This window comes from Galeopterus variegatus, unplaced genomic scaffold, assembly GCF_000696425.1.
Source record: "Galeopterus variegatus unplaced genomic scaffold, G_variegatus-3.0.2 Scaffold757, whole genome shotgun sequence".
NCBI classification, from domain to species: Eukaryota; Metazoa; Chordata; class Mammalia; order Dermoptera; family Cynocephalidae; genus Galeopterus; species Galeopterus variegatus.
In genome coordinates this window covers 280521-307084 of record NW_007726868.1, presented here as the reverse complement: position 1 = coordinate 307084, position 26564 = coordinate 280521, and the positions used below count along the sequence as shown (strand labels likewise).

The 26564-nt window shown below is 44.2% G+C and overlaps 1 protein-coding gene across 4 annotated transcripts in view; it reads left to right on the top strand.

Annotated features, from left to right (window-relative positions):
- Positions 1 to 26564, top strand: part of SCAP (SREBF chaperone) — a 66566-nt gene that overhangs the window by 30299 nt on the left and 9703 nt on the right. For 3 of the 4 annotated variants that reach the window (XM_008572143.1, XM_008572144.1, XM_008572142.1), the window contains exons 2-8: positions 5591 to 5810; positions 14752 to 14881; positions 22599 to 22756; positions 23578 to 23798; positions 23983 to 24088; positions 24691 to 24863; positions 25250 to 25376. In XM_008572143.1, the coding sequence (XP_008570365.1) occupies positions 5689 to 5810; positions 14752 to 14881; positions 22599 to 22756; positions 23578 to 23798; positions 23983 to 24088; positions 24691 to 24863; positions 25250 to 25376 (1037 nt within the window). In that variant the 5' untranslated portion in view covers positions 5591 to 5688. Of the gene's footprint in view, positions 1 to 5590; positions 5811 to 6968; positions 7067 to 14751; positions 14882 to 22598; positions 22757 to 23577; positions 23799 to 23982; positions 24089 to 24690; positions 24864 to 25249; positions 25377 to 26564 lie in introns of those variants that run through there. The other variant, XM_008572145.1, reaches the window with a different exon arrangement.

Genomic DNA, 26564 nt, shown 5'->3' with positions numbered 1-26564 from the left:
TGCAGTGCCGAGGGTTGCGATCCCGTTGCCGGTCCCGGTCCGGTACGGGCGCGACACTGAGGGTTGCGATCCGTTGCCAGACACGAAAAAAAAAAAAAGAAGTTTAAATTTAAAATTGGAAATTTTGGGCCGGCCTGTGGCTCACTCGGGAGAGTGCGGTGCTGATAACACCAAGGCCACAGGTTTGGATCCCATATAGGGATGGCCGGTTTGCTCACTGGGTGAGCGTGGTGCTGACAACACCAAGTCAAGGGTTAAGATCCCCTTACCGGTCATCTTTAAAAAAAATAAAATAAAATAAATAAAATTGAAAATTTTATATCTGAAAATGTGACAAACCAAATAAAAAGATTTATTGAATGGCTTCAATAACAGAATGGAGAAGATAGAAGAATCAGTGAACTTGAAGTAGAGCAATAGAAATGATCCAGTCTGACCAACAGAGAATAAAATAAGTTGAAGAAAAATGAATAGAGCTTCAGAGACCCATAGGACAATAACATAAAGTTTATCTTTCATGTTATTGAAGTCCCAAAAGAAGGGAAGAAAGAATGGTAGAGAAAAAAATGAAGAAATTATGGAAAGGAAGACATAACTATGTCCCTGTTTGCAGATGACGTGCTAGTCTACATAGAAAATCCCAAGGATCTATTAAAAAAAAAAAAAACTCTAATAAGTGATTTCAGCAGAGTTGCAGGATAAGAAATCAACATATAAAAGTGTACTAGCAATGAACATGTGGAAACCAAAATTGAAAACATAATTGCTCAAAAAAATGGAATATTAGGTGTAAATGTAACAAAACATGTACAGGACTTGTATGCTGGAAACTAAACAATGCTGATGAAAGAAATCAGAGATCTAAATAAATGGATAGGTACACCATGTTCGTGGATTGGAAGACTCAACATAGTAAAGATGTCAATTCTTCCTAAATTAATATACAAGTTTAATGTAATTTCTATCAAAATCCTAGCAAGATGTTTGTAGATATGACAAGATTATTCTAAAATGTGTGTGCAGAGGCAAAGAAACTAGAACAGCTAAAACAATTTTGAACAAGAAGAATAAAAGGGGAGGAGTCACTCTACCCATTATTTTATAGCTTATAGACTTATTTTTAAAATTTTTTTAATTTTCTTTTTATTTTTTAAGTTATTAGTATTATTTTTTTTTTACATTCTAAGATGTTGCAGAGTTATAGACTTGTAGCTGCAGTAATCAAAACTGGTATTGGTGAAGGGAGGGATAGACACATAGATTGCTGGAAGAGTAGGGAACCCAGAAATAGACTGACACAAGTATAGCCAACTGCTTTTGACCAGGGTGCCAAACCAATTCAGTGGAGAAAGAATAGTCTTTTCAACAAATGGTGCTGGAAAATTGGCTATCCATGGCCCAAAATAAAAAGAATAGACGTAGATCACATACCTTATCCAGAAACTAAAATGGATCACAGATTGAAATGTAAAACTGTAAAAAAAATTTTAGGAGAAAATATTGGAGAAAATTACCTTATGACCAGCAATTTCACTGCTAAGAATTAATATACTTGAAAGAATTGAAAACAGGTGTTCAAACAAAGACGTGTACAGGAATGTTCCTAACAGCACTATTAACAGTAACCAAAAAGTGGAAACTACCCAGATGTCCATCAACTGATGAATGGATAAACAAAATGTGGGAGATCCATTTAATGAAATATTATTCAGCTATAAAAGGGAATGAATAAAGTACTGATACACGTTACAGCATGGTTGAACCTTGAAAACATGCTAAGTGAAAGAAGCCAGTTACAAAAAGTCACATATTGGGCCGAGCCCGTGGTGCACTCGGGAGAGTGCGGCGCTGGGAGCGCAGCAGCGCTCCCGCTGCCGGTTCGGATCCTATATAGGGATGACCGGTGCGCTCACAGCGCTCACTGGCTGAGTGCGGTGCGGCCGGTCTCAAAAAGGACAAAAAAAAAAAAAAAAAAACCCAAAAAGTCACATATTGTATGATTCCATTTATATGATATGTCCAGAACAGGCATATCTATAGAGATAGAAAGATTAGTGGGTGCCAGGAGCTAGGTGTTGAAGGGAATGGGGAGTGATTACACGTGGGTATGGAGATTCTTTTGGGGTGATGAAAATGTTCCAGAATTAGATAATGGTAGTGGTTACACAATTCTTTGAATATCTTAAAAGGGTGAATTTTATGGTATGTGGATTATATATAGCTCAATTAACTTATTTTTTAAAATTCAACGAACAATTGAATTAGAAAATGGTCAAAGGAAATGAGACATTTCATGGAAAAGGATATAACAATGGCAAATGAACACATGAAAATATGTTCATTGCCACTAGCCATTAGGGAAATGCAAACTAAGACCTAATTAGATATCAATACATACCTATTTGCACAGCTAAAATAAAAAATAGTGACAATATCAAATGTTGGTGAGGATGTAAAGAAACTAGATCTTATGGTCGGGATATAAAATGGTACAAGCACTCAGGAAAATACTTTGGCAGTTTCTTAGAAACCTAAACATGCCATACAACCCAGCATTCACATTCTGTGCATTTATTCTGGAGAGATGAGATAGTAAACATTTGTGGTCAGAACAAGCATGATAGGTCTAACGTGGCTAAAGCTTGTAGGAGGTGGTAAGGATTTTCAGTGAGTAATCCTGGAAAGCTTTGGGACAGAGCCTTCAGTCTATGTAGCTTTTTGCATCTCTTTTTCTACCCTCATCTGTTCTCTTCACCTTCTTGTCACTTTAGCACATTCATTTTTCATGGTTGATTCTTAGTATGTGTGAGTTGGTTGAAGAGAATTATAAGTGCTGAGAGTTTTGTGAATATAGGCACAAAATATATAGACCATCTTTTTTTCATGGCTTATGTTAATATATTGTGTGTGTGTGCATTTTTCCAAAACTTCCTCATTTGGGATGAATTCAGAGCCATGGGCACCTTTATCGTGCTTATGACAAGGTGGGATGAGCCTGCCTCCCCACTTGGCCCTCATGCACTCGCACTTGTTTTGTTCCTTAGTGACCTTTATGTTCTGTACCTGTGGGTCTGACTTGATCTGAGCTTGTCCTCTCTGTAGGTTTCCTTAGGACTTCTCTTCTGTCCCAGTTACAGCAGTGTTTTTCCTGTGAACAGCTCTGTAATTTGGGTTTCTTATACAATCTCCTTTGCTTTTTGTTTGTAATGGGGTCTCTCCCAAAGGCAGGGGGGCAGTATTGTTTGTGTTTTTATGTAATGTGGTCCACTCAGGCCTTCAGGGCAAGACTGTCTCTTTAAATACAGAGAAGAGTTTGTCTCTTTAAATACAGAGCTATAGATTTTGATCTGAAGCAACCTGTAAATGTGGGGCAATATAAGAAAAACAGGTTTTTGGTTCAGGTTGGGTAAATTTTGCTTTGGAACAGGTTTGCACTGGAATTTATACTGTGGAGTAGAGATTAGTAATATTTCCACTTGCTAGGTTCAGGTAGGTAAGCTGTGTAATGAACTAGAATTTGGGTTTCTTTGTTTTCCAGGTTCTGTGAAAATTAACAATTAGTATAACTAATAAAGATCAGTAGAAGTCAGAAAGATTTGTATTTGCTGCAGAATATGAATGAATTCGATAACTTTTTCTCATATTAATGGTTCTAAGTGTAAGAGCAAGACTGCAAAGGTGGGGGTCTGCTCTCTCCTGTGTTGCTGATGTGTGTGCAGGAGAGGCCTGGGAAGGGAATTTGTTTGCAAGCAACAGGATCAGAATTTCCTGGATGGTCTGATCTTGGGGAACATTTAGGGGAAGAGATGTGGGGCTTGTCAGGGACTGAGATTGGAAACCCTACAACTGGTTTATGGCCATCAGCCTTCAGAGATTCCCTTGATAGTGTCTCTCTGCAGGTAGGTGTATGTCTCCTTTGTGTTTGTTTTCCCCTTAGGAGCAGGATGGAGAGTGGGGGCACAGGAGAAAAAACCATTGCTTCCTCATAGTCTTTGTATATGCTAGGTGGTGAGCACTATATAGCTAATAGTGGACTTCCACTGCTGGAGACTTCTTTAACCCATCATGCTCCAAGTGAGCCTTGTGAATGGTGGAGCTGTTGTGAACACCGCTGCTCCTCAGGTCGGCAGTTATCACCTGCTGCCTCCTCTATCCATTGCCTTTTGAATGTACCCATGAGTTTTTTTCTGTTTCCTTATATTTCTGGACTGGAAAGTTGTATATGTGCCTAAGGCTTGTGCTTCCAGGAGAGTAGAAGGAGTGATAGTCATTCTTCTGGCTTGTGAATTGGCTGTGATATGACTCTTTTTGCTTCTCATTTCTGGTTTTGACACTATCGAGGAGCCATCTTTTTAGCCTGGGTTTTCATCAGTAAGCTAATCAAACCACGACACATGTCTGGGCAGGTTCCCTGTAGCACAGACCAAAGAAACAACATGGAACAGAAGTGGATTTAAACTTGGATTCCGTTGGAGAGCTCAGTAAGGAAGAGAATTCTAGATCCTGAGCCTTCTACTAGAATTTTCTATTCTAATATTATTGGTTTAAGTTTCTTTGTTTTTAAGCAACAGAAATTAACTTTGGCTAACAAGCAAAAAAGGGATTTATTGGAAGACTATGTAGTGGCTTACAAACTGAAAAGCTGATGTGCCAGTCTTCAGAAAGGACTGGAGCTAGAACAGCCCAGGAATCTTGGGAGCAGCAACCTCTGTAGGGGTGAATAAGTACCACCAATATACACTTCCTGCTTATTTCAGCTCAGAAGTCAAAGTCCAGGGAGAGAGGCCTGACTGATGTGACTTGGGTCAGGGAGGAGCACCTTAACTAATTGTCCTTACAGGTGAAATCCTGTGGGGGATGAGGGACACTTGAGTCACACCAGGCTGCTGTTACTCCAAGAAGGGTAGAGCTGCTGGGCAGGCAGGAACAGGAGGAGCCCTCTGCCCTTACGCTCCCAGGAACAACTGTGGGATCAGGAGCAGAGACTTCCACCTGATACTTCTGCCAGAGTGAATATTTTGTTTGGTGACTTTTATGTCAGGGCTTTTTAGTATTTATGTTGAGGGCTGACCCCATTGAACATTCTTTATGAGTGAGTCACCATGCAAGAATGTGGTTTTTTTCAGCGGGGAGGCATCCCTGTATAAAGGTTTTTCTCAAGGATTTCTCTCAATCTGGCCTGTGCACAGAGGACGGTTGGGAGAGTGTCCAGAAAGCCCATTTGGCAGAGAGAAGCCAAAGGTGGTGTCTGTTAGACAGGCATGCTTTCCTGTGCCACATGTGAGAAAAATGCCCTCTAGAGAGTGGCCTTTTAGAAATGCCTCATGGAAGAGGGTTGAGAGTTTATTACTAGAGCTAGAGGGGTAGTTCTTTGACTTCTTTGATTAGACTGATTAAAAAGTAGCCCACAGTCACTTGAGAGATAACTGAGATTATGTGTGCATGTGTGTGTGTGTTGGGATTGATGTCTCCAGAACTTGCATATTAAGCATCTTGATTCCCTGGCCACATAACTGCCACCTCTCCTCAGCAACCCAAGTGTGCAGAGCGAAGTACTCTTTATTAATTGGATTTTCTCCCTTCTGGCCAGGTACCTGCAGATGGTGTTCATTATCAGTGCTGTCCAGCGTGTGCTAGATTGATCCATGGTCACTTTCCGGGATGGCAGCAAGGTGACTTCAGCTGAGGATGACCCTGACTGAAAGGCTACGTGAGAAGATATCTCGGGCCTTCTACAACCATGGGCTGCTCTGTGCATCCTACCCCATTCCCATCATCCTCTTCACAGGGTTCTGCATCTTAGCCTGCTGGTATGTTTCTGGGTTGCCCTAGATATGGTGGACCAGTGTCTTAGGACAGTCGATTTCCTAACCCTAACTGCTGCGTAATGCTTGGACTCTGTGTGCTTTTTGTACAATGAGAACTTGGGTTCATTGGAGCTGCTGAGTGGAGAGCTCTAGTCCTGGAGTGTTTAGCCAATAAACGAAAGTAGTCCAGGCTGGCTCCAACTTAGTGATTCACCAGACTTGTTCACATCACTCGTACTCTATCTCAAAATAATGTTTAGACATCCAAAAAAATATGAGATAGTTGAAAGGCATGATCTTTTAATTTTCCTTCTCAACAGTGGCATTTCCTCTTAGTATACGGTTAAGAACAGGAGCCTTTGAGTATTGCAAGGCAAAGTCCATTTGAACAGTTTCTTAGACAACCTCTGGCAGGCTAACCCCAGAGACTTGCTTCTCTGCTCTCTAATCATTTCCTTGTGTTCACCTGGAGCCTACTTGTCTCTTGTTGATTCTTGGAGCCTGCCATGCTCACCAAGGACTATGAGTGCTATAGCTGTATTTGGTTCCTGTGCTTTCACCGGGCCTTACAGAAGCTTGAAGACTGACTGACTGTTATGTTGTAAAAGAGGGACTTGATGTAAGATGACATCTAATGACCCTTTTGGCTCTAAAACACTGACAGCCATGAAAGAGCCCACCTTATTATCTTGTTCTCTGGAAAGAATTCTGGTTTTCAGATTCATTATATATCTAACAATTGTAGGTGTTTTCAGTGCTGTGCTGGAGGGAGGATGGCTCAGGACTGAACGAACCCCCCTGTTAAGTTCAATTGTTAATGATCCCAAGTTCTTCCCTAATTTTCAGATGCCCATACCAGCCAGCTGCCAAAACACACACACACACACACACACACACACACACACACACACAGGCACAGATACACACAACAACAACAAAACCACCACCACCACCAAGTTCTTCCCTAATTAGCAGCAAGAAAGACATACATCCCTCATTGAGAGTTTCCACCTGAGTGCCATGAACCTCAGTCCTGAGAAAAGGATGAGTGAGGCTCAGGTAGGCTTGGGCTGCTGGGAAGGAAGGAAGACTAATTTTTCTTGGTCACCAGCTATGTAAGTCCTCAGGTGCTGATACCTTTCATTGCAGGGAGTTTGCTCCTTGAACCAGAGGCCTAAGAAAGAGGGTCCCAGCTGGGGTGGGCCAGAAAAAGGGCCAGGCAAGATCTGCCTAGGCAGAGAACAGAGAGGCTTTTTGAGGTGAGTGTCCCTACACAACAGAAGTTGAAGAGAAAGCATAAGGTGGGTTTTTAGTTTTGTTAAGGTGGTTATAATATACGTCAATCACTGTGTCAGATCCATGATACAGAGAAACAGACCCTCCCCTCAAAAATGGTCTCAGCCCAGTGTCATTGGATATGCGCATAGCAGATGTGACCTAGCCTTGGTGCAAAGGGAGATGATGTCAAGGAGGCTTCCTGGGAGGAGAACAACAGAGCCAAGCCCTGCAGAAAGAATAACTTGCATCTTCCTCGCCTCCTTTACTGTTCGTGGTGGTGGTCATTTAGCTCACCACTACCCTAACAAAAGGATGGGCTAGAACCCTGGCATGCCCCTCTGATCACCTGCTGTCCTCTTTTGGTCCCATCCTCTGATGGCACTATGATTTCCTGTTGTTTTGTAGTCACCCGATTTGTGACTTGTTTTGTTTTTGTTTTTTAACAGTTTTATTGAGATAGAATTCACATATACAATTCACCCATTTAGAGTGTAGAATCCAATGTTTTTTAGTATATTCATAGAGCTGTGCAACCATCACCATGACCAATTTTAGAGCGTTTTTTCATCACCAAAGAAAGAAACTCCATTTCTTTAACAGTCATTCCTAATTTCTGCCCCCCCTCCCCCGCAATCACTTCTCTACTTTCTGTCTCTCTGTATTTGCATATTCTGTTTCTATATATCTGCGTATGCTGGACTTCCCCTCCCCCTATAATTACATATCTTTTGACCAACATCTCCCCATCCCCCTGCCCCTCTAACCACCCAAGTCCCTGATAAGCACCATTCTACTCTGTCCTGCTATTAAATCAGCTTTTTTCAGATTCTACTTATGAGTGATATCATATGGTATTTGTCTTTCTGTGCCTCTTATCCATGTTGTCACAAATGACAGGATTTTGTTCTTTTTTATGGCTGACTAGTATTCCATTATGTATATATATACCACATTTTCTTTACCCATTCATTTGTTGATGGATGTTTAGGTTGATTCCATGTCTTAGCTGTTGTGAATGGTGCTGCAGTAAACATGGGAGTGCAGATATCTCTTCGACATACTGATTTCATTTCCTTTGGATACATACCCAGTAGTGGAATTGCTGGATCATATGGTGGTTCTAACTTTAATGTTTTGAGGAACCTCTTTACTGTTTTCCATAAGGGCTGTAGTAATTTACATTCCCACCAACAGTGTGCAAGTGTTCTGTTTTCTACACTTCCTTGCCAACACTTGTTAGTGTTTGTTTTTTTTATAATAGTCACTGGTGTGAGATGATATTTCATTGTGATTTTGATTTGCATTTCCCTGGTGATTAGTGATGTTGAGCATTTTTTCATATACTTGTTGGCTATTTAAATGTCTTCTTTGAGAAATGTCTATTCAGGTCTTTTCTCTATTTTTTAATAGGATTATTTGCTTTCTTGCTATTGAGTTGGTTGAGTTTCTTGTATATTTTGGATAGTAAACCCTTATCAGATATATAGTTTGCATATATTTTCTCCTGTTTTACAGGTTGTCTCTTCACTCTGTTGTCTCCTTTGCTGTGCAGAAGCTTTTTAGTTTGATGTAATCCCATGTGTGTATTTTGCCCTTTAGGTCATATCCACAAAACTCGTTGCCCAGACCAGTGTTATGGAGCTTTTTCTCTGTTTTCTTCTAGTAGTTTCATAGTTTTGGGTGTTACATTTAAGTCTATAATCCATTTTGAGTTGATTTTTGTGTATGGTGAGAGATAAAGGTCTAATTTCATTCTTCTGCATGTGTATATCCAATTTTCCCAGCACCGTTTATTGAAGAGACTGTCCTTTCCCCATTTTGTGTTCTTGGCACCTTGTTGAAAATCAGTTGGCTATGAATGTGTGAATTTATTTCTGGGCTCTCTATTCTGTTTCATTGGTCTGTGTTTCTGTTTTTATGCCAGTAAGTACCATGCTGTTTTGGTTACTATAGCATTGTAGTATATTTTGTAGTGAGGTAATATGATATGTCAAGCTTTGTTCTTTTTGCTCAAGATTGCTTTGGCTATTTGGTGTCCTTTGTGGTTCCATACAGATTTTGATTGTTTTTTCTATTTCTGTGAAGACTTTCTTTGGTATTTTGTTAGGGATTGCATTGAATATATAGATCACTTTGCCTAGTATGGATATTTTAACAATATTTAGTCTTCCAATCCATGAACATGGGATATCTTTTAATTATTTGTGTCTTCTTCATTTTCTTTCAACAGTGTTTTACAGTTTTTATTGTAGAGATCTTTCACCTCCTTGATAAAGTTTATCTTAAGTATATTAATTTTTTTTGTATCTATTATAAATGGGATTGTTTTCTTGATTTCTTTTTCAAATAGTTTATTATTGGTATATAGAAAGGCTACTGATTTTTGTATGTTGATTTTGTATCCTGCAGCTTTATTGAATGCATTTATTAGATCTAACAGGTTTTTTTGTGGAGCCTTTAGGTTTCCTATATATAAGATCATGTTGTCTGCAAACAGGGACAGTTTAACTTCTTCCTTGCTAATTTGGATGCCTTTTGTTTCTTTCTCTTGTTTAATTGCTCTGGTTAGGACTTGTAGTACTATGTTGAATAGAAGTGATGAAAGTGGGCTTTCTAGTCTTGTTTCAGATCTTAGAGGAAAAGCTTTCAACTTTTCCCCATTCAATATGATGTTAGCTGTGGGTTTGTCATATAACATTTATTATGTTGAAGTACATTCCTTCTACACCTAATTTGTTGAGAGTTTTTATCATGAAGGGATGTTTAATTTTGTCAAATGTTTTTTCCATGTCTGTTGAAACAATCATATGTTTTTTGTCCTTCATTCTGTGACATATTAGCAATTAACGTGATGTTTATTGATCCGTATATGTTGGACCATCCTTGCATTGTTGGGATGAATCCCACTTGATCATGGTGGATGACCTTTTTAATGTACTGTTGAATTTGGTTTGCTAGCATTTTGTTGAGGATTTTTGTGTCTATATTCATCAGGGATATTGGCCTATAGTTTTCTTTTTTTGTTATGTCCTTATCTGGTTTTGGTGTCAGGGTAAAGCTGGCCTCCTAGAATGAATTTGGGCATATTTCCTCCTCTTCAATTTTTGGGAATCTTTTGACAAAAATTGGTATTATGTCTTTAAATGTTTAGTAGAATTCAGCAGTGAAGCCATCATGTCCTGGATTTTTCTTTTTTTTTTGCATGACCGGTAAGGGGATCGTAACCCTTGGCTTGGTGTCACCCGCACCATGCTCAGCCAGTGAGTGCACCAGCCATCCCTATATAGGATCTGAACCCGTGGCCTCGGCGCTCCCAGTGCCGCTGTGCTCCCAGCACCGCACTCACCCGAGTGAGCCATGGGGTTGGCCCCTGGATTTTTCTTTGATGGGAGACTTTATTACTGATTTGGTTTCTTTGCTTGTTATTGGTTTGTTCAGATTTTCTATTTCTTCATAATTCCATATTAGTTGGTTGTATGTGTCTATGAATTTATCCATTTCTAGTAGATTTCCATTTTGTTGGTGTGTAATTGTTTATCACCCTGTTTTTCTTTGAAGAGGAAGAACTCTTCTGTACTATCACATTCTTTTTTTTTGATAGCTAAATATACCTTTAATATTTCTAATTGCAAATGTACAGAAATTGCACAGCGATACAGAATCTTAGAACACCAACAACTTTCTCTGTATATTATTACATAGTTAAAAGTCACAAATAGAGGGAGGACCTCCAGCCATGTACTATCACATCCTTAGTTCTGTGTACTTATGAGGGTGCTTCAAAAACTTCATGGAAAGATTCCTATTATCTTTTTTTTTTGGCAGCTTGTCTGAACCTTTAACCTTGATGTTCTCAGCATTATGGTTTTTTTGTGTTTTTTTTTTAATAGGTGACTGGTAAGGGGATCTTAACCCTTGACTTGGTGTTGTCAGCACCACGCTCTCCCAAGTGAGCTAACCGGCCATCCCTATATAGGGATCCAAACCCGTGGCCTTGGTGTTACCAGCACCACATTCTCCCAAGTGAGCAACGGGCTGGCCCCCAGTATTATGTTTTAATTCTGTTTTTCCATGAATGTTTTGAAGTACCCTTGTATTTTCCCAAACTTTATCATGTGATCTTAAAGTTTTGGGGTTTTTTTCCTTAAAATCTGATTGGCTTAGAAAAAATTTTCCAAGGCTAGCTGAAGTCTCTCGGCCTGTACAATAAAGCCTGTATCAGAGACTCCACAGATTTTGGGATTTTATGGCCAGAAGACCAGAGGTCATGGACCCAGGGGCATAAGCCTCACAGTTTTCTACCCCGGGAATCTTTTCTGTCCAGAGTATCTCTCCCTTCTTTCAAAGCCTCAGGTTGCCTAAGAAAGCAAAGTATGGGAAATAAACAACTTTTAGTAGTTTTGTTAGATATTTAGGTTCCATTTAATTGCTTACCTTTTATTGTTCCTGGGATAAGAGACTTGTTCAGCTTGAACCCAAAGGACCACTGCACTTTGTATCCCTGTTCAGATCTAGGAGTCATCTGGGCTGTAGCAATACTTTTTACTCCCTCCCGTTGACCACCACTGTGGGGTCACCCAGGAAAAAAACAGAGCGGGACTAGGAGGGATGGTGATCAGCGACAGCTTAGGAAAAAGTTCCTTTCTCTGTCAGGTGGAAGAATCTGAGGAGTGAGAGAGGGCCTTTGTGAATGGGGAGTCAGACTCCCCTTGAACAGCACTGAGGATGTGTGACTCTTCTCTGAGCTGTTGTTGGGGCTGCAGGTTTCAATGATTGAGAGCCAATGACACTACTTCAGATGGCCTCAGTGCTAAGCCTTGCAGGGGAGCTATAGTTAGCTGTTCTTCCTGCCTGGCCCCTGGGCCCAGTGACTGCTGTTTCCTCTGGGAAAATCTGATGAAACTTATAGCAAATAGGCACTGTGGCAAGAGGTGTCTGTTTACCTTTCCTAGAGACTAAGCCACTAGGACTCTAGGTGTGTCCCAGCAGCAGCCCAGCAAGGCAGAGGGTGCTGTTGCTCTGGACCTCTGCAGGTAAGCAGTGGGTGCACCATGGGGTGAAGGAAGAGTGCTTAGGAGCCATATGAGCTGGACCACCCTATGTGCAGGTCAGAGATTAATGTGAGAGTCATTGAGTTGCTTGTGATCCCACAAGCTCTGCTCATGGTGGGAGAATGTAGATTTTAACTTGGAGAGCAAGTTGGAATCACAATGAGGCTAAACCTCCTGAAGGATAATAATCCTACAGGTGTTTGAGAACAGGCTTGGCCCTTTTCCTGCTCCTTTTTCTCTATAGGAAAGCAGTACCTTTAGACTGAGCCTGGATATCTCAGTTGTGGTGGCCTCCACTTCTCAACCTCTTTCCCTTGTCTGTCCACATCTCAGGTTTCTCCATGATCACCATGGTCCCTTTGTACGGTGCACACACACAGGGCTGTGTAGTAGGTTCCCTCTTTCTGTACCCATGTGGACACTTTCTAGACACACTTAGATTTTTTTTCGTGAACAAGAAAGAAATCTGAGTAACTGAAGCCTTGTTTGTGTCTGTGCTATGGAGTGCCATGCTAGATAGCCAAGAATGAAGTTCCAAAGTGCCTATGACCTCTGTCCTAAAGCCTGGACTCAAGAGAGCCCAAGTGGCCAGCTCCCTGCAGCTGCTTTGTGGCACAGACGTGTTCAGCATCTCAAAGCCAGAGCCTCTTCCCAAGCAGAAGTTACCCATGGCCTCACAAACAAGCCCTATAAAAGCTCTCAAAGGCCTGTTGGAGATCAAAGACTCCTTTATCAACCCAAAATTTCCTCAGACAGAAGGGCAATGAGGACATCTCAGAAATATCGCCTTCTAGTCTTTTGCTACCCCACCCCAGTCCTGTATTGTTCTCCCCTGGGAAGGGAAGAGAGAGATCATCTTTATCCCTGATGTCTCCAAGCAGGTATATCATGTGACATCTTCTCTGAGCTATTTCTGTGGTTGCTCTCTGTGTCTTCAGTGACTCCTGAGCTTCCCGTCACAGGTGACTGGGGGTGAGAATGAGAGCACTGTAGAGCAAGACTGGCTATAATTTGTGGGACCCAGTGCAACATGAAAATGCCGGGCTGCTTATTCAAAAAGCTGGGGGGAAAGTACCATTAAAGCTACTAAAATGTACTTGGATGGGAGTGAGTGAAAGGCTTGCCCCCACCAAAATGCCCACCACATGTGCTGTGGTACTGCCATCCTGGGATGGGGATGGCTGCTGCCTCCTCACCTTGCCCCAAGACACAGCCAGGCATACACATCTGACCCCAGCCCTCCTTGCTTTTGCACTCAGACCCCTGCTAGAAGGTGGCAGCAGGTGCAACCCCTGGCAGGGAAGGCAAGGCCAGGTCCTGGAATGCAAGGGGCAGGAGAGCTGGTGGTCAAGAACCTGTCCCTGGGTGGAGGAGTGACGTGTGAGACTACATCCCAAGCCCTCAGTGCGTGCTCCATTGTTCCATTGGACTTCACTTACAAAAGGGAAGCTTTAGTTTGGGCTTCCTGTGAGACAAGGATTTGAGTACAAGCAGCTTATGCAGGAGGTGAAGTGAGCACTGATAGGGAGGCAGGAGGTGAGATGGCAGGTGAGGCTCATCATCCAGCAAGTTGGCACCATGGGCAGCTGGGAGCAATCTCACTGGGAATGCCAGCAGCAGTGCAGGCCCTCCCCCCAGCGCTCCCCACCCGAGAGTCTAGGCCAGGGTCTGCAAACACCCTTCGGAAAGGGCCAGAGAGTAAATGTTTTAGGCCTTACAAACCACCTGCAATTTCTGTCATATATTCTTTGTTTTTTTCTTTTTGTTTTATATAACCCTTTAAAAAAGTAAAAATTGGGCCGGCCCGGTGGCGCACTGGATAGTGTGCCACTTGGGAAGCGCGGCGGCGCTCCCGCCCAAGGGTTCGGATCCCACATGCAGACCGGTTCCCGCTCACTGGCTGAGCGAGGCGCGGGTGCAACGCCGGGGGTTGCGATCCCGTTGCCGGTCCCCGGTCTGGTACGGGGGCAACACTGAGGGTTGTGATCCGTTGCCGGACACGGAAAAAGACAAAAAAAAAAAAAAAGTAAAAATTATTCTTAGCTCATAGACAACACAAAAACAGGCTAAGAGCTGGACTTTTATAGTTTTCCCCCTAGTTTTTAATCCCGTTGCCGGTCCCCGGTCTGGTACGGGGGCAACACTGAGGGTTGTGATCCGTTGCCGGACACGGAAAAAGACAAAAAAAAAAAAAAAGTAAAAATTATTCTTAGCTCATAGACAACACAAAAACAGGCTATGAGCTGGACTTTTATAGTTTTCCCCCTAGTTTTTAATCATAATTTGACGAGAAGTTTTATCTGTGTGTTTGTTTTGTTTTTAGCATCTTGCCTCTATTAAGTCTCTGAAAACATTTAACCAGTCTCTTTTATCATTTGGGCTTCTATTTTATCAGTTGTAAGCTTTATTTTTAAAATAAGTTTGAAAAATTCTGATCTAAACGACTTCTGAATTTCAGCTCTGAAATTTTATGATTCTGATATTTTGTACATTTATAGTCCTTCTAGCAGAGAGAATTTAGTTACAACTCCAGTGGTTCCTATGTCACTGCTGTCTAAGAGTTGACTCTTCCTCTCATAATGTCCTAACTCTTCTCTGCTTTTTGTTCATCCCAGCTACCCACTTCTGAAACTCCCCTTGCCAGGAACAGGACCTGTGGAATTCACCACTCCTGTGAAGGATTACTCGCCCCCGCCTGTGGACTCTGACCACAAACAAGGAGAGCCTAATGAGCAGCCAGAGTGGGTAGGTGCTCAGCATGTTGCTGAGGAGAGCACAGGAGGTTGGGTGGAGACTGGCCAAGGCAGGGTTCTGTGAGTGAGGGTGATCAGCTTCTGATTTGTGAATTCATGCACTTGAACAGCTTTACAAAGGCACCAGAAAATATGTAGTTATCATTTAATGAATTACCTTTATTGAAAGAAAGCACCAAATGATGCAAAGTTTGATAATCCTATCTGCGGTTGTCCTAGCTGTGGCCAGCTGGGGCTGAGTTCATACCCTGGGCTGTGCACACACTGTGTGCAAGTGCAAGGCAGTGTCCTGACATACAGACTCACCTTGCCCCTGGGCAGTCATGAGAACAACTGAGCATCCCTAGAGTGTTCTACCAGCAGAATCCCAACATAGTAAGTGGGTGTGTCTAATATTTGCAGTGTACACCTTAGTTTTTCAGATCTGTTAGGTCCTATTTTATCCTCAGTCCAATCAGGGAAAAAGTGCAGGTTTTTGATCTTTTTGTCAGGTAAGGAAGCTGGGGCTCAGAGTACCCCAGTATTTAGTTTACATGGGGTCAACACTGGATTGGAACTCTAGATCTCTTGATCTTAGTCCACTGCTTCTTCTAGACCATACTTTTCTCAGTTAACTGTCTATGGGCTAAGTGGTGATATAAAAGAGAGAACAGCAGTCTCTCTGGTTGAGGGGCTCAGGTGCAGGATCTAACTCACCATAATTCTGCACTCATTATTTGGAAGTCAATAGATGGAGTGCCCTTCCTTCATGTGTTGTACTTTGGCTCTGTGGATTGGTCCTAGACTTGCCAAGTCTGTTGTTGAGGAGGAAAACCAGAGCTCAGGGAACAGAGCTTTTCCTCTCCTACCTTCTCTCTGACAGTGGTAGCACATTCCTTCTCATCTCTTTTCTGATTAATGTAACAGCCAGGTAACTTATTACAAACTTGACTCTCCTGTTGCTGAAATAGAGACATATCTGGTAAGATAGGTATGTGTGTTACAGCTATACTGGTGTCAGTGGGAAGCACACACCCTGGCTTAATGGGGCTGTACCCATGAAGGTCAGAGGGAGCATGGTCTGATGCTGGCAGAAACCAGTTCTGTGGAAGAAACCAGTTCTGTGACTTCACGTCCCAGCTTGATTGTTGGCTCACTGTGAGACCTTTTTGGTTCAAACCTTTTACCATTATTAACCTCTTAATGCAGTTTTACCACTTAATGGAACTGATGGTTTCCAGGTCCCAACAAGGTAGTCTGTGTTTGTGGGTGTTTCTTAACTAGTAGAATTCAGTGGACCTGATTGTGTACAATAGATGTTTAATCATAAGGTTGTAAGAGGTCTATTTGTTCACGAGCTCTTAGAACTTCCTTAGTGCCCTTCGTTGGCCTGAGATGAGGACAGTAAGTGGGTGTGCAGAATAACTTGAGAGCTCAGGAATCAGAGGATTGTCAAATTCTGATTGGAGCCCTTATCCCCTGCGAGATTGAGAAGGACACTAGGCCTCGGTGTAGTTACCTGGTGTCATGCTGCTCAGTAGTCGGGTAGCTCACCTCCACTGACTGTTCATGATAACAGTACAGGCCAGCAGTACCAGAGTGGTAAGGGCTGTTTTAGTTATGAGGAACAGAAAATAAAACCCACACCAGAGTGAGTGAAAAGAGAATTGTTGGCTCATATAACTCATAGCCAGGGTTTGGCCTTCAAAAGGAGTCCATCTCTTAGTCCATCTTTTTCTTCTCTGGGTCAGCTCCACTCTTGGTCTTCCCAACAGTGGCTCTAGCAGCTTCAGCCCCACATTTTTGCTACATCCAATCCAGCAGAGGCGGAGAGGGAGCCCAGATGGCTCTGATTGGGGTTATCTACCTGCCCTCATCCCGAGCCCTGCGTAAAGGGTGGGTGCTTTGTTCTTGCCTTCATCGCCTGGCCAGGAATGAGAGAAGATGGTTTCTAAAGGAAAAATAAGAGGCTCGGGCACACTGCAGGCACCTACTGCCCACATCAGGAACCAAAACTTTCTTCATTCTTCCATTCATTCCTCTTTTTAACGTTTATTTATTGCATGTTTGTGATATGCTTGGCAGGATGATGTGGGGGACAGATAGAGGCTCACTGTCTTTGAGGAGATCCCACTCTGGTTAGGAAGAAAAGACAAGGATTTTTAATATTTAAAAAAAATTTAATATATGTCAAAGACATAGGGGCCAATTGAAAGAGCTCTCAATGGGTCAATCCTAGAACAGTTTTTGTAACAAATAAAGTAGTGTTGAATTTTAATGCAAATTATAAAATAAATGTCCATGAGTCCATCCCAAGTCCGTCTGATTGAATAAATAAGTAAGTAAGTGGGGGACCATAGACAAATCTCCTGGCAAAAAAATTCTAAATAATTTATGTAGATACTAACCCTCCTTCAAGGAGGTGAAACATGACTCCCCACTCCTTAAGTGTGGATTCTGCATAGTGACTTCTCAAAGAGTACAGTACAGAGAGGGGGAGAAAAGTAACTCTACAGTGGAGAAACCTGATAAACATTTCCTCAGTACAGCAATTAGGGTTAACATCAACAGCAATAAATCCTGTTAACAGTACGTGCCCTTGATATATGGAGAAGAGGGCACTTTACCTCTGGGATCTTCCAAAAACCAAAACCCCAGACTAATCATGAGTAAAACACCAGACAAATCCCAATTGAGGGACACCCTGCAAAAATATCTGACCAGAACTTCACAAAACTGTCAAGGTCATTAAAAACAAGGACAGTCTGAGAAACTGTTCCAAACTAAGAGAAGCCTCAGTAGACATGACAACTAAATGTAATGTATCCTCGATGGGGTCTTGGAGGAGGACAAGGACATTAGGCAAAAACTAAGGAAATCTGAATATGCTTTGAATTTAGGTTTTTGGAAAACTACAAAGATGAAGTGTCATTCTTTTAATATCTCTTGAACCCCTAAATTATTATTTTCTAAATTTCCATATGTTAACGTTCAGTCTTAGTGCTGTGAAGTTATTGGTATTGTCAGGTTTTTTAAAAGCCATTCTAATAGATATAGAGAATTCTTATTGTGATATTAATTTGCATTTACCAGATGACTAATGATGTTGATTATTTTTTCAAGTGATTATTGTATTTGCCTGTCTTCCTTTGTGGTGTGTGTATTCAAATGTTTTGCCCATTTACTGAGTGGTTTTGATTTCTCGTCATTGAATTTTGGATCTTTCTGTGTGCTAGACTTGGCTCTCTTTCGATATAGCCCTTCTTCTCCCCTTTTGCTGAGGTGCTTCTCTACAGTGGGATGATGGCTGTGCCCTGAAGTTGCACCTTTATGTGTCCTCCAGAAAGGACTCTAACGGACCCTGCCAGGTCCTTGTGCTCAGAGTGAGGCTCACTCTGTGTTAGAGTCTCTGTGGTCAGTGGCCTCACAAGGTTGGGGAAGGGCAGTTCTGTCTGGGGAGACGGATGATTTTACCAGAGGAAGAGAAGAGCAAAGCAGAAACAGTAGAGACTTTCCATTTCTCAGCTGTGTGACCTTGGGCAAGTTACTTAACATCTTTGTGCCTTGGTTTCCATATTCATAAAATGGGGATAATAATTACACCTACATTATACATTGTCATAAGGATTAAGTGAAAGAAGACAAGGGCTTAGCGCAGTGCCTGGCCTAGTGTCGTGACTGTACTGTCTTCATAATCGTTATGGATCAGGTCTGGTTGGCCAGAGCAGAGAGGAGGAGAGTGAAGGTTCATTTGCTTGGACTACTCTGCAGTGTCCACCACGTGTGTACCCCTGAGGCACTGCCCCTCACCTCAGTGTCACTTTCTGCAGGAAGTCTTTTGCAGCTCTCTTACAGATGAGTGCTCTGCTTCTCCTCTGTGCTCTATATTGGGATGCTGTTGGAGTCATGTTTCATTTGAATTTATATACACCAATGTTTTACACATAGTAGATGCTTAAGAAAGATTTCTCGTTGAATGAAGAAACAACACGGCTTATTTAGGAGACTGTGAGTCTGTATTTTATCTTGGAGCATGATAGGTAAGGTAGGTGGAACCAGGTTGAATCCTGGGCTGTGGAGTTTAAATTTTAATTCTATAGGCAGTGGGAAGCCATTACCTTAGAGGCAGGTCACAATGAAAGTGGTGGTAAGAAGATCAATCTTACTGAACTTGGAGACTGAGATGACTGTGCCTCAAATGCTAAATCCAGTTTTCATAGTTTTAAAGGATAATGGAAAAGATATAACTCACGTGATTATAACCAGACACTTTGCTAGATGGTGTATTGGTCCTCACAGTGATCTGGTGAGGTCTGAGATTTTATTCCTGTTTCCCTCAGTAAAAGACTGAGGCTTGGAGAGCTTACAGACCCTTGTATGAAACACACAGGCAGGGAATGGTGGGGCTAGAATTTGAATGCAAGTGGGTCTTCTGAGCCTGCTCTTCCCGCCATAACTCTTTGCCCACCAAGACTGGAGGATGACGATCAGGAGCCTTCTTCTCCGGAAGAGCTCAGTGACAAGAGCTCTTTGTATCATGTTCTGGAGGGAGCCCATGGGTGTGTCAATATAAAGGTAAAATACCTGGAGCTTTAGGTTGCTCTATCTAAATATGAAGAAAGGATTATATTTTTTTTTTTTAAAAAAAAAAGAAGAAGAAGACTGGGGTTCTCCAGCACTGGCCTTGCTCTCAAACCAGCTCATCATGGAACCTGAACCTCATACCAGACCCCACTGGCAGGTCCACAGAAGTGGTGGGCTTGTTTCATGCTGGGCTTCCAAGGCCAGCATTGTGGTGTTTGTGGTGGCTGCCTGATCCCGGACACAGAGTTTTCAAGAAGCCCTGAGCAGGGGCCTCATGCTAGGAACTGTGGCCATAGCATAGCCAGAGAACTCAGGGGCCTCCAGGACCTCAGCTCCTTTCCCACACTGCTTGTACTGGGTCTTTACTTCTGTGTCCTATTTTCCATGGGAACTGACATTATTCAGACTAACCAAGCAGGTTGGCTGTAGAGGAAATAATGGGGTTGGGAATCAGGCAGCCCTAGGTTTTAATCCTAGCTCTGCTGCCTATTAGCTCTGTGACCTTGGACATATCATTTCCGCTCTCTGAGGCCTGGTTTTCTTATCTGGGTCCTTTAGCTTAGGGGCTCTCACAAAACTGCAGACGAGCTGTCAGTGGAGGGTGCAGTCATCTCAGAGCTCAACTGGGGGAGGATCTGCTTCCAAGCTCACTCAAGTGGCTGGTTGTCAGCAGGTTCCTTATATTGGACTGAGGGCCTCAGTTCCTCACTGGGTGTTGGCTGAAGGTCCGCCTCAATTCCTTGCCACATGGGCCTTTCCAGACCTGCTCACAGTATGATGGCTGGTTTCATCAGTGTGGCTTCAAAAGAAGGGGGTGGGGAGAAGTCATAGTCTTTCGTAACCTAATCTCAAAAGCAACATTTCATCACTTTGGCTGAATTCTGTTTGTAAGAAGCAAATCCCTAGGTCCAGCCCACTCTTTAGGGGATGGGATTACACAAGGGCATGAGCACCAGGGAGTGCAGATTATTGGAGACCATGTTAGGAGACTGCCTACCACTGCCTCCGTCTAGTTAGGAGCACTTCTTTGCCCAGGGACATCTGGACTTCTCTGGCCCTTATACTTCCTCCTTCACTCTCTTGGATACTCTGTTTCCATGTCTGTTTCTCACTTGACTATCAATGTGGATTGTGATACAGCCCAGCACAGGGAGTGGACGGCCCCACCCATAACGTCTCTACCAGTTTAGTGGTCCTCTCTCCCCCTGTATGGCAGGTTGAGTGGATGAGCTGCTGTTGAGGTCAGAGCCTGTGGCAGCCAGCTCCAGGCAGGTGTTCAGTACCTCCTGGCAGCTTCTAGTTGGCTGAGTGTGGTATAGAAGACGAAGTGGATGAGGGCTTCTGGCTCCAGAGCCCTCACTAAGACACACCATCACACACTTAAACTTCACAAAGCCACAGATGGTTGTTTCATGTTCCTTTGTAGCCAGGGGCCCAGGAGGTATTAACTTGGTGTGCTTGGTCAGCATCTTGGCCCTTGCCCATGCGGTAACCTGTGGTATGGCCTTGTTGAGTGGCTCAATGGCCTTCCTTTCATCCACACACGAGCCTTTTGGAGTCCCTGACTGTGGCACGGGCATGGAGACAACCCCCTCATCCCTCAGCCAGGCCCAGCTTTCTCCAGCCTGTACCTCACAGCACCTCATGCCTGCGGACAGTCCTTTTCTGTCTCTAATTGACACTAACTCCAGGGTAGTTTTTCCAGAGTACTGCTCTTGTCAAATTGCTCCTCCACCTCAGAGACAGTCAAGCTTCTCATTGTCAGCTTGTTAACATCCAGACAGCTCAGTCAGGCGTCATCCTAGCCTGCCTCTCATTTTCCCTGTAATTTCCATTATTACCCAATTGGAGTCCATTGTGCTGTCCAGGCCGTCTGTGCTCTCAGTATCTCTTACTCCTCAGATGCCCTTAGTTCCCCTCTCCCACCAATCCTTCTATATCCTCATGGCTCTACTCAGCTCCTTTCCTAGCCATAGCCCTGCCATGGTTGACCTAGCTCATATTGTAGGGGTGCTCTACGACGTGCCCATCACCAGGAGTTGCACATGTGAACACTCTTGTCACTTACATGCCTGTCATAAGCTCTTTAAGGGTGGACACTAGCCTGCAGTGAGAAAAGTATGCTATGTTTGGTGAGGAGACCTGGGTGTGCATCCTTGCACCACCCTGTCAAAGTTGTGAAATCTTAAGCAGGCACAGTGCCTGAGCCTCTCCTTGCTTCTTGTAGGACTCTTTGTGAGGGTCAAATGAAACGATATGCTTGACTATTGCTAATATTTCTTTTTTCTTTTTGTCTTTTTTTACGGACCGGTAATGGGATCGCAACCCTCAGTGTCACGCCCGTACCGGGGACCGGCAACAGGATCGCAACCCTCGGTGTTGCGCCTGCACCACGCTTAGCCAGTGAGCGGGAACCGGTCTCCACATGGGATCCGAACCCTCGGCAGGAGCGCCGCCACGCTCCCAAGCGGCGCACTCTCCAGTGCGCCACCAGGCCGGCCCGACTATTGCTAATATTTCTATTAATACTTAATATCTGCATATGCTCTGATACACCTGCGTGTGTGTATACGTATGTGTGAGTGTGGCGTGGGGGTACATCTTCTTGATGCTGCAGAGTGACTATCATCCCTCTTTTACAATGAGGAAACTGAAATCCAGAGAAGTCAAAGCGTTCTCAAGGCCATGCAGTAGATGAGCTGGGATTTAAAATTGAGTCTTTTGATCTTCAAAAGCTACTGCCCTGCTGCAAGTAGCAAAGCCTGGATCAGTAAGACAGGCCACATCCTTTTGGGAGCTTATAGTCTATAGTGTGGTCAGCAGACATGTTCCATAAAGGTCTAGATAGTGAATATTTTAGCCTTTGCAGGCCAGACAGTCTCTGTCGCAACTGCTCAGCTCTGCTGTTATGGCATAGAAGTAGAATGGCCATAGTAGTAGAATGGCCATGACTACTCCAGTAAAACTTGATTTAGAAAAATGGGCACTGGGCCCTGATTTGGCCTGCGGCCGTAGTTTGCAGACACTTGGTCCCACAGTGTTTTGCCCACAGTAGATGCTCAGTAAATCCTTACCAAATATGGACCCATGTTTCTCTGTCCTCTGCTGAGCTGACCTTTCTGCCCCCTTCTCCATTTCTTCTGCAGTATGTGGGTGCCCCAGTGGCTTACATCCAGCAAATATTTGTGAAGTCCTCAGTGTCTCCCTGGCACAAGAACCTCCTGGCGGTTGATGTGTTCCGTTCACCTCTGTCCCGGGCATTCCAACTGGTGGAGGAGATCCGGAACCATGTGCTGAGAGACAGGTACCGTCTCAGGGACCCCAGCCCCACTAAATCTTGTTCTGCAGTGAAGGGAGAGTTTATAGTCCTCAGTGAAAATCCAGTGAGCCAGGCAGCTCTGCAGAAATAGAACAAGCAGGAAGGATGGAGGGTGAGCCAGCTTTGAATTTCTTAGCATTCTTATGAGTCCACTGTGGCTGCATTGCTATCCCCAACCTATGCACATGGCACAAATAGAGCCCTGAGCTTTATCCTTACATCTCAGAGTAAGTGTCCACTGAGCTGACTCTGTGAGGAGCTGAGACCTGGATGACTTGTGATCACATGGCTTCCTGCCTAAGGGCTATGAGATGTGAATATAATGGTGGTAGCTCTGCTGATGAGAAGCAAACTCTTCCCGGGGACACCTTCTGCAGCCCCAGCCCAGGTCGTGCTCCCTGGACCCCATCAGTGGGTCTCTAGATTATGCTGGCTTTTCAGGCTGCATCATCCCCAGGTTTTAGTTAGCTATTCTGGTGAACTAAACAAAGCCCCTAATTTTCACGCTACCCCTACTTGTCCACTGAATTGGCCAAGGTGTTTTAGTGGTGGGGTGTGGGGGCTATGCATGCTCCTATAATCCCCACACTTGCCTCTCATTGGAGGTGATGGGCTTTTGGGCTCCAGCTGAACTCTGAAGGTCAAACAGCCACATGGTTTGGTTGTTGACCACATGGAAGTACTTTCTCCTGCTGCCTAATCATCAGGCTCTTGGGAGATATCAGGGAGCAAATAAGTAGCGTTTAGGAATCTGCTGACAGAGGGTGCCCCATAAGTGCAGTGGGCTTGTCCTGTCTCCTGCACAGTTCTGGGACCAGGAGCCTGGAGGAAGTGTGCTTGCAGGTGACTGACCTGCTGCCAGGCCTCAGGAAGCTCCGGAACCTCCTGCCTGAACATGGATGCCTGCTGTTGTCCCCCGGGAATTTCTGGCAGAATGACCGAGAACACTTCCATGCTGATCCTGACATCATTAGGACCATCCACCAGCACGAGCCCAAAACCCTGCAGACTTCAGCCACACTCAAAGGTACCCTCAGCACAGGTTGCACAAGGACCCGCAAGGGTGCTTGTTGGATGCCATCCCTTCTTTGATGGGCACTCTGGCAGATAAAGGGTTACCCCTTGTTTCCAGGGGCAGAGGAAAAGGGGTCCTTGGTGGTTCTGCAGTGGCTGTCATCTTTTTGTCAGTACCCGCTGGTTTCTGCCCACAGACTTGCTGTTTGGTGTTCCCGGGAAGTACAGCGGGGTGAGCCTCTACACCAGGAAGAGGATGGTCTCATACACCATTACCCTGGTCTTCCAGCATTACCATGCCAAGTAAGGCTATCAGTGCTCTGGGCTCCTGACTGGTCTGTGGGGGGACATGAGGCTTTGAGCAGTCCCTGTTCTGATTAAAGTGCCCCCTGGGAACTTGAAATGTATATGTCCCTTAGACTAAAGGATACTGTTTGCTTCATTTGGAAGGGGATGACCTGACAGCTAGTTAAGAATGATGGACTAAGGCAGGGCTGGCAGTTTTAGTATGTGGTATCTCTTGAGCCTAGGGTAGGCATCCCCAGCTGATTACTACTGAACCCCATGTGGCTTGAGTCCTTCCTAGTGGAGCACTGCAGGCAGCTCCCCATGATTGGTAAGGGCACTTGGGGTGCCTCTGATCAGCTGTCCTGGGCCTTTGGCAATCGGAATGGTGTAATAGGTCAGGAAAAGGAGGTGGGGGCTGAGCAGGGGGACAACTTTGCCAACTTTGTAATTCTTCCAACACCCCTGGAGACTATAGAGAAGCTTAGACTCCAAAGAGGAGTTCCCTCACAATACAGGGAAAGGAGGGAGGCCCTGATGGACCCTCCATCCAGGGATTATCTTTGTCTTCTGGACCAAGAGGGACATTCCATCTGTCTCCTACCCTGCTCCATGACCAGGTTCCTGGGCAGCCTGCGTACCCGCCTGATGCTACTGCACCCCAGCCCCAACTGCAGCCTTCGGGCAGAGAGCCTGGTCCATGTGCACTTCAAGGAGGAGATTGGTATCGCCGAGCTCATCCCCCTCGTGACTACCTACATCATCTTGTTTGCCTACATCTATTTCTCCACACGTAGGTCCATGGCAGGCAGGCTGTGAGCTTTCCCCAATCTAAACAATACCATGTCACCCACCCCCTTGCCTCTGGAGGTGGCTTTGGGCAGAGAGGTAGAACATGCCCAGTGGCCACCAAAACCAGGACATCATCCCCCAGCAGAATCTCAGGGGCATGGGTGGGCCCAGGGCTCCTTCTACTTCTCAGGAAAAGACCTTTCTTGTGTTAGGGCTCCCAAAAGATGTACCAGTCCATGAGACCAGGAAGTGTATGTGGTTATCCCATTCTTTTGGTTAAACCTTCATTGACCATCAGGGCACACACTATTCCCAGGAGCTAAGAAGGGCCCATGTGGTCCAGGGGCTGGAGGAGGTCTGCCCTGATGTGCCCTCTCTCCCCTTCAGGCAAGATCGACATGGTCAAGTCCAAGTGGGGACTGGCCCTGGCCGCTGTGGTCACAGTGCTGAGCTCGCTGCTCATGTCCGTGGGGCTCTGCACACTCTTTGGCCTGACTCCCACCCTCAATGGCGGGTAGGTCCCCAGCAAGCTCCACTGGTTCACAGGGTGGGCCCTCAGGCCAGAGAGCCTTGCACATCTGGGCACTTGGCCTTCCCTGGAGTGGATGCTCACAGTTACCTCGTGTCTTCATGTTGTTATTTTTGACATTTAAGGGGTATATTTTCTTCCTCTTTAAGTTATCTGGCTTGTAATCATATATACGTGTGTGTATATAGAATATAGTAAATATATACATATAAAATGTATGTATGTGTGTATGTGTACATACATGTGTATATTTGTATACTTACGTGTCTGTATAAGTCTGTGTATGTATGAGTAAGTATTGCATGTGTGTATATGGATGTGTGTGTATATATTATATATATATACACACATAAATACACATGCACACTGCTTTTTGATGGCTTAAGCCACAGAAGGGTGTGAGATAGAGAAGGGTACATTTCTTTCTTTTTCACTATTAAAACATCGAAATGCCTATTAGGGTCATTTTAGAGTAAGCTTTTTGAAAGACACAAGCATACTATAATTTGTCACCTGTTTCAGTAATGTTTAATTTCCCCTTGCCATTCTTTTCTGAATCTTAGTCTGGAAGCCCTTTCCTGGGTTTGTCCTTAGGCTTGGTCTTCTCCGCTCTGGCTAGACCCTGCCTCCCTGTTTGTTCATGGTTACTGACTGGCCTATCTCCCACCTTGGCTCATCAGGCTGGTCATAGGAAAAGCAATTTTGTGTTTTGTTTCTGTTACTTTCCTTGCTCATAGAACACCTGCTTCCTTTCCTGAACCTGATGGTGTTAAACACCACCCCTCCCCCCATACCTGTCTGCTGTACCCTCCTCAAAGCCCTCACTTCCACCGGCTCCACAGCAGAGATCCTGGTGAGGTATATACCTGGGCTGTCATTCCTTGTGCATAGACTTCTCTTATTAGAGTTCATTACTAGTAGTGTAGACTGGGCTCAGACAGCTTAGCATAGAGTTTTCTTTAGGTACAGTTGCTCTTCTCCAAACGCAGCTCCTCATCAAAGGTGAGTGGGACTTTAGGCTGTTTTTATCCCCCTTCCATTTAGTTGTGATGGCGTGGCCTGGAGTTACTGATGTGAGGTCTTGGCAGTGATCATTTTCTTCAGGCAGCAGAGTCTGGTGTAGGAAGGGCTGGGAGAGGTGTGATCTGGCATTGGGGCAGCAGAGCTCACTCT